General features: G+C 27.6%; 1 protein-coding gene across 1 annotated transcript; it reads left to right on the forward strand.

Annotated features, from left to right (window-relative positions):
• Positions 1-767: 767 nt before the first annotated feature.
• Positions 768-8086, forward strand: LOC146886066 (cuscuta receptor 1-like). Its single transcript, XM_085673108.1, has 8 exons — positions 768-1141; positions 1249-1392; positions 1540-1692; positions 1847-2002; positions 5074-5148; positions 5257-5409; positions 5496-5645; positions 5794-8086. Exons 1-8 carry the CDS (start codon positions 796-798, stop codon positions 7947-7949), a joined length of 3333 nt encoding a protein of 1110 aa, XP_085529234.1. The 5' UTR covers positions 768-795; the 3' UTR covers positions 7950-8086.

Below are 8086 nucleotides of genomic sequence, written 5' to 3' on the forward strand. Positions count from 1 at the left end.
AATATATGAGCTATTTGTGTGATGAGACCATGTGTATTTAGAGAAACATTAGTGTATTTGAGTCAATTGAATGAATTTGTAATTAAAATGTTTGTAAATGTGTAGTACTATTATTTGTTATCTTCTTATATGTGTATATAATACATCTAAATCATTGTGCTGTTTACATTTATTTTATGATAGAGGTTAAACATTATTAAGTGTGAACGTAATAGCATGTGAAAAATAGAATATATGGAGTGACAAATTTATCGTATTTTTATTGTTTATTTTGAAAAGGAAAATGAAGAAAGAAAGTATTTTTGAGTTCCAAATATTTACTTATGTTATTGAAATTGATATGGGTTAAATATTTTTAATGTGAAAATCATACTAATAATTACATTGTTTTACTAAATAAAATATTTTTGAGTTTGTAAGATTTTTAAATTTATGATAAATATTTTATGTTGATATAGTGTAAAAATTATATGGAAATTTGATTTGAAGAGAAACTTAAAAATAATAAATTGAAAAAATATAAAATTAAAAAGTATCAAAATAAATCTGTTGGAATAAACCCTCTTTACAATTTTCTCGTTCAAATAACTATTCTAATTCATAAAAAAAAATGAATGTTTTTTATTAGTTGTTTTAAGCCCGTCTTTTTTCCTTTTTTTTCTGTTAGAATTTGACTTCAACGACTTGTATGCTCCAAAAAATAATAAGCAACTTAAGAAAACTTATTCACATCATATTTCTTTATGTTTATAAATAAAGTTGTATTTAAGGGATGGAGAGGAAGTAGTTGATGCAATGAAGAGAAAAATGAAGAGTGCTGTGAGACTGTGTTTCCTCATTTTCCTTTTATTGGAAGTTCTGTACTGTTGTGAAGGATGTTGGAAGGAAGAGAGAGAAACACTTTTGGACCTATATTCCCGTTTCCACTCTCCTTATTTCCCTTCCAATGTCGAAACGGATTGCTGTGAATGGGAAGGAGTGGAGTGCAACTCCTCCACAGGGAGAGTGGCGCAACTCTATCTTTCTGGCGTGTGGAAGTCAACAGAACAATATATAAATTACTCCCATTTTTCTGTCTTCAAAGATTTGAAGGAACTCCACTTGGAGGATAGTAATATAGTTGGTTGTGTGGAGGGTCAAGGTATTGTTCAATAAAACTTCATTGCTCTTTACTTACTCAAAACTACGAATCTCCGTGTTGTATGTAATACTCCTTATTATTCCAACTTTATTTTACATACTTTCCAGAGTTGCCAAATCTGGAGATTCTTGACATGATTTATAACAATCTGGATACTACTGCCGGCATTCTATCTTGTCTGGAGGGCCTTCCATCTCTTAAGTCTCTTTATTTAAGATACAACAGCTTCGGTAAATCTTCATTTAAACACGGTGAGATTAGCTATTTCTTTTTCTGGTCTTTCAAGAAATTACAGCAATAATATTTCTGATTAGCATGAAAGTCTTCTAATTTTCTTATACTATATTTTTTTTCACATTTGTTGGCTTCTTTCACAACTTTTGGTGCATATATGTAAGTTTTTGAGACTTTATTACAAAAACTGCGTAATAATCTGGAGGACCTTGGCATAAGTTGGAACTATTTTACTACCTTGTCATCGGAAGGATTCACGTCTTTAAAGCAATTCTATTTGACTGATAATCAATTGGACTCGGATCTTAACATTGAAGGTATAGTGTGTAACTTTTCCATTTCATTAGCAAAGCTGAGTAATTGTTAATTAATGGAGGATATATTCTTTGTTTATGCTCATCATTTAAGAATCTTGAGGTTCTTGACTAATGAGTACTAATAAGATGATGTTTTCAACTTTGTTTTTATCAGAGAACGAGACATTTAAATGGCCAACCAATTTGCAATACCTAAGTCTCCGGAATAACAGATTGAGCAACAGATTTGTTTCATCTCTGAGGGGTCTTCCACATCTCCAATTTCTTGATTTAAGCTACAATCAATTAAAAGGAGCGTTGGATATAAGCGGTTGGTATTTTTATCTATTATTATATCCTAATATTTTAGAATTAATATAGAAAAAATTTCTTTCAACATTTTACAATTTTTATAATTTTTGTAAAAGTAAAATAGTTTTAACAAAAATTAATTTTTATATTTTATAAAAATAATAATACTAGTGAGGAACAGTGTTAAATAATAATAAGAGAAAAAATGTTGTCAAATTACCAGTCTTCATTGATATAATATTAAACTATTTATTAGAAACAATGATTTAATCAGGAGTCTAAAAAACATTTATGTTCTTATATTTCATATTGTATGTAGTAACAGTCTAATTTATTTTTTAAATAATTAATACTTTACTTTAAAAAAACAATTTATTTTAAAATAGTTTCATTATATATACACTTTGAATATATTTAAATAATATTTTACACAATAGAAATAGAAAAAAAAAGTAAAACTAATGTAAACGATCAGTATTTTTATCACTATCTTCTAATGCTTTAGAATTAAGGTTTAATTATTCACTTAGTTTCCAAAATTGTACAAATTTTATCTTATATTTTCAATACTTAAAAAGTTACAGATTTTAATCTTACAAATATCACTTTAATAATTTTTAGTGCCAATATATATTATTTTGAATTTTTTAACTTTATTATATATAATATAAGGTTTAGGGTTTAAAAGTAAACGTACAAAGATAATTTTTTTTAAGTGTAGATAAAACTTGTTTAGTTATAGTAGAGGCGACTCAAATGTTTGGGAGACCTAAAACAATTTAAGAAGGTATTTTATTCAATTTTTTTTATACAAAATTATTTATTAAATTATCGAAATTAATAGGTCCTTTTTGTCATGCAATTAAAACTTAAACTTTTTCTTACTTTTGGAGTTTTTTGAATAGTTTTATTTAAATTTTCTAGTTGACATATCTATATATTTTTATATCAAATAAAGAATTATAATATACAAAACACTACTAAAAATAAGTATATAAAAAGAATGAATTAAAATAATAAAATTTAGTTCTGATTGTCAAGAAAGTAAACTTGGTCGTAGACTTGCAATATCTACATGTATTTTGAGATTAATCATAAATAAAAACAATAAAAAAAAAAATATTGTTCTTCTTTTCTAGAACCGTAAATCACAATCCTTAAACAAAACCAGATAAAAGAAACATATTTCTAATTATAATACAAATTCAATATATAGAATTAAAATAACATCAACACAAATAAAGAAAAACAGTCAACTAGAGAAATGAGAATAAAAAGATTGGTACACATAGACAATATGAAATTCAATAAATTGAATATGTCAAAGAAAAAAGAAAAAAAATCTAGAATAGAAGAAAGCAAGGAGAGAGCATGAGGGGAATAAGTAGATGAAATGTTAGATAAAGATAAAAGAATAAAGAATAAAATAAAATCAAAATTGAAGTCATATAGATAAAAGAAGAAATATGTAATCAAAATTGAAGCCATATAGATATGAAAGAAAAAAAAAATAGTTGAAGTCAAATAAAGATAAAAAAAGAAAATAGAATCAAAATTAAAGTCATGTACACATATAAAAAGGAAATAAAATCAAGGTGAAGTCACGTAGAGATAAAAATAGAAAATAAAATAAAAATTGATTATAAGAAAACATAAATAACTCATAATTCGTTTTTTCTTAAACAAAATTATAATTTATTGAAAAAGGTTTTAACTCATTAAATATCATTTTTTTATCTTAAACATAATTTTATAATTAATTTATTAAAGGTCTATTAGTACTAAAAAAATTTGTAGTCTTTTTTCTAAACATAATTTTATAATTAATTTAATAGAGAATTATTAATATTAAACTTTTGTAGAACTTTTATTTCCGAAGCCTAAAAGAATGTTTTACATGTGTTATCCTTGAAGGTGCCCTTAATTATAGGTCTCGAAAACATAATTTTACGTACAAATATTATTAGAAGTAATAATGATATAATTATGAGTATAGTATATATGGGAATTTTATATAGTGTAGATACAAAATATGACATTTTCTACGTGTTGAATTAAATTAAAATTTAAAATACTCCTTAATTTAAAAAAAAAAAAACGAAAACAAGCAACAATTTTTCTTAAAATAAATTTAATTAATATTATCCTTAGTTATTTATTTTCTTTTTCTCTCATTATAATAAATATGTACCAGAAAATTATATAAAATTGTAGTCAGAAAATTATATAAAATTGTACTGTTCCTAAATCTTTTACTTGTATTAATTGAAGAAATACGTGCATAATCTTTACATACAAAAGGTATATTTATCTAGAACTGGCAACTTGACTCATAGCTTATTGGTTAGCTCTAGCAACTCTTGGGGTCCCCAATTAAGGGGTAAAAGAAAAATTCCAACCCCCAAAGTCTTTATATAAGTTGGTTAAGGTCAAGATTACGATGAGTTTAGCACTATTATTGGACTTTAATTAATTTTTAAAAATATATATCGATTCCAAATGTTTCAGATTGATCAAGACTAAAAGTCGAGATGATCATTTTGAACTAAGATTTGAGATAGACTCTCTCAGATCGAAGGTCGAAAAGGGTCAACTTATACCGAATTTCGACTGAGAGGGTTTCACCAAATTGCACTAAATTTGACCTAGTCGTCCTGAATTGATGATCATGGCAAGCTTTTCCAAAATAAAGGTCAAGAGAAACCGACCAAAAACAAAAATCAAATACAAATGACATCACTATGTATGTCATACCATTGCATATCATTGTAAATCCAACCATGTATTTCAACATAAAAAATCTTAAAATACGATTCATTTTTTTGTATATACTGAACATGATTTCTGACTCATTTTTTTTATACAGTGAGAGTTGAATTTACATTAATTTCTTCCATTAAACAAAATCAAATTTTAGAGGTTCAACTTACTATTTTTGAAAAAAAAAACTTTCATTTATTTGAAAGTAGATTAGTTTTCTAAAGCTTCTATTTTACTTGCTTTGTAATGCTTCCATATGTTAAGCGTGAAGAAAAATATTATCCTGAATGATAGTTCAGTTTTCATTGGTTCTTTATTTATCTCTTGCAGCATTATTGACTTTGTCTAGCCTGACGAATCTTGATCTAAGCCATAATGGTATCCAAAATTTAGTAGCCCATGAAGGTATCTAAGAAAATCATTTTAAAAAAGTGTAACTTGTTCTTTGTCTCATTTAGCCTAATTAAAATTTATTTACATTGTTTTAGTTAATTCAAATTACATATTTTTCAGATTCAAAAAGTCTAAGTAAACTGGATGTCCTTGATTTGGATGAGAATATGATAGATGGAACCAAGCTAAGAGAGTCATTACGAGCTTTATCATCATCCATTAGAGAGATTTCTATGTCTTACAATTACTTCAACGGAACAATTATAGCTGGAGGTAATAATATTTATAGTTTTTTCAAGGTAAATCAATTTTGTAGTTGTTACATTCAATATTCATGTCATTTTTTTTCTATTGTGCAGATTTTCATGATTTAAGTAACTTAGAAGATTTGAGATTGGATGGAAATACTATCACGGACAATGAATTTTTCAAAAATATTGGAAATTTGACATCCTTAAAAATTTTGTCTGTTTCAGATTGTTACATAAATGACATCCTTCCTCCAACAGGTAATTATATTATTTGTCTTTTTAAGTTATTCATAACATGTATGTTATACAAAATATTTTTAGTTTTATTGAAATCTTTATATCTTTTGTGTTATAATCTTTATAGGAAGTTTTTTATTTTTATTTTTTTCAAAATTTTATATTTCAGATTGGTTTAGGCTGAAGAATCTTGAAGAGTTATATCTAAGTCATAACTTATTTGTGGGATCCCTTCCCACATCCTTCTTAAACATGACATCCCTTCAGATGTTGGAACTTTCACAAAATCAATTCAACGGACAATTTGATTCTAACATTGCTAGCTTTACATCACTTGAATATTTTGGTTTTACACAAAACCAATTTGAAGTTCCAATTTCTTTTACACCATTTGCCAATCATTCAAACCTCAAGTTCATATATGGTGAAGGCAACAAATTCATATTGGACTTACAACCTAGTCTACAAACTTGGATTCCTAAATTTCAATTACAAGTGCTAAGTTTGCCTTCAATGACTAAGAATGTCTCTCTTCCACTCCCTAGGTTTCTTCTATATCAAAAGAATTTGTCGGAGTTAGCTTTCAGTAGTTGTAGGTTGGAAGGAGTGTTTCCTCATTGGTTGCTTGAAAACAACACAAAATTGACCAAGCTTTATGTTGGAAACTGCTCTTTCACTGGTACTATGCAACTACCATTGCATCCCCTTCTTTACTTACAGGATATTGACATGTCTGACAATAACATAATTGGTGAAATTCCAAGCAAGAATATTAGTTCAATTTATCCAAATTTGAAATATTTGAATATGTCTAGAAACCACATCCAAGGTTCAATACCTTTTGAATTAGGTCGAATGAAGTTATTGAATACGTTGGATCTTTCAAACAACAAACTGTCTCGAGAAATACCAAGGGACATATTTGAAGATGGACACCAACTTTATTCCTTAGACATTTCAAACAATAAGCTTGAGGGACCCATTTTTTCAACGCTCACTAATTTGAAATTCTTATCATTGAATGATAATAAATTTAGTGGTAGACTTTCGAGCAACATTTTTAACACATCAATCATTTCATTGGATGTAAGCAATAACCATTTGGTAGGAAAGATTCCAAGCCTTTTGAAAAAAAATTCAGCATTATCAGAACTTCGTATGTCCAATAACCACTTTGAAGGATTCATTCCATTAGAATTGACACAACTTAAAGATCTAAGTTATTTAGATCTCTCCCAAAATAATTTATTTGGTCTTGTACCATCATTTCTTAATTCTTCTTCTATTAAATTTATCCATTTGAGTAATAATCATTTCACAGGATTGTCCAAAAAAATGTTCAAGGAGAACTCTCCTTTAGTGATGCTAGACCTCAGCTACAATGAAATATCTAGCAATATTCAAGATATGATACAAGACTTAAGTCATTCAAAATTGAATTTTCTCCTTTTAAAAGGCAATTACATTGTTGGGGATGTACCAAAGAAATTATGTCAGTTGATATATTTAACCATGTTAGACCTTTCAGACAATAATTTTTCTGGAGAAATTCCTCATTGCTTGGGCAAAATGCCTTTTGATATTGAGAACCTTGATTCATCATTAAAAGTATTTGATCAAGGACTTATACGAAATTCATCATTCAATGAGAAAAAGAAAGAGAAAGCAAGTTTCACTTCAAAGAAAAGAATTGATACTTACTTAGGAAGCATCCTTGCTTATATGTCTGGAATTGACTTATCAAAGAATAAATTGAAGGGAGATATCCCATACGAGCTTGGAAACTTGACAAGAATCAAAGCATTGAACTTGTCTCATAATGATTTGAATGGACAAATTCCAGATTCATTCTCGAATTTGATGCAAATAGAGAGTTTAGATCTTTCTTTTAACAAGTTGCATGGTCAAATTCCTCCTAAGCTTAACATCCTAACCTCACTTGAAGTGTTAAGTGTGGCGCACAATAACTTATCGGGCCCAATACCTAAAGGGACAAACCAATTTGCGACATTTGATGAGAACATCTACACGGATAATCCATTTCTTTGTGGACCTCCATTACAAAAGAGTTGTCATCCCACTCCTACAACTGTTCCTGATAACGCAGACATTGAAAAAGACAATGATAGGTTGGTGGACATATATATCTTTTGTGTGAGCTTTGTTGTGTCATACACATTAGCATTGTTAACAATTGCAGCAGCTTTATACATCAATCCCTACTGGAAACAAGTCTGGTTTTACTACATGGAATTGGTAACATTAAATTGTTATTACTTTATTGTGGACAACTTTTATAGGTTTTGTAATATTACAAATATGTAACATGTATATATTTGTATCCCTGTAATATTTGTTTCGATGTTTCCTTTCAAGAGCGACTCAATAGAAAATGTGATGTGTCGCTTGTTGTAATAGGATGAAATCTAAATTTATATATTCAGAAAATTGTTTTTCAATAA

Source organism: Vigna unguiculata, chromosome 5, assembly GCF_037176805.1.
Source record: "Vigna unguiculata cultivar grain cowpea cultivar isolate G323 ecotype 2 chromosome 5, ASM3717680v1, whole genome shotgun sequence".
NCBI lineage: Eukaryota > Viridiplantae > Streptophyta > Magnoliopsida > Fabales > Fabaceae > Vigna > Vigna unguiculata.

What these genes read in the sequence shown, in the direction of transcription:
- LOC146886066 (XM_085673108.1), top strand. Translation starts at nt 796, where the DNA reads ATGAAGAGAAAAATGAAGAGTGCTGTGAGACTGTGTTTCCTCATTTTC. An exon ending in TAAATCTTCATTTAAACACG is followed by an intron (nt 1,393 to 1,539) that starts GTGAGATTAGCT and finishes CATATATGTAAG; the next exon opens with TTTTTGAGACTTTATTACAA. An exon ending in TGACATCCTTCCTCCAACAG is followed by an intron (nt 5,646 to 5,793) that starts GTAATTATATTA and finishes TTTATATTTCAG; the next exon opens with ATTGGTTTAGGCTGAAGAAT.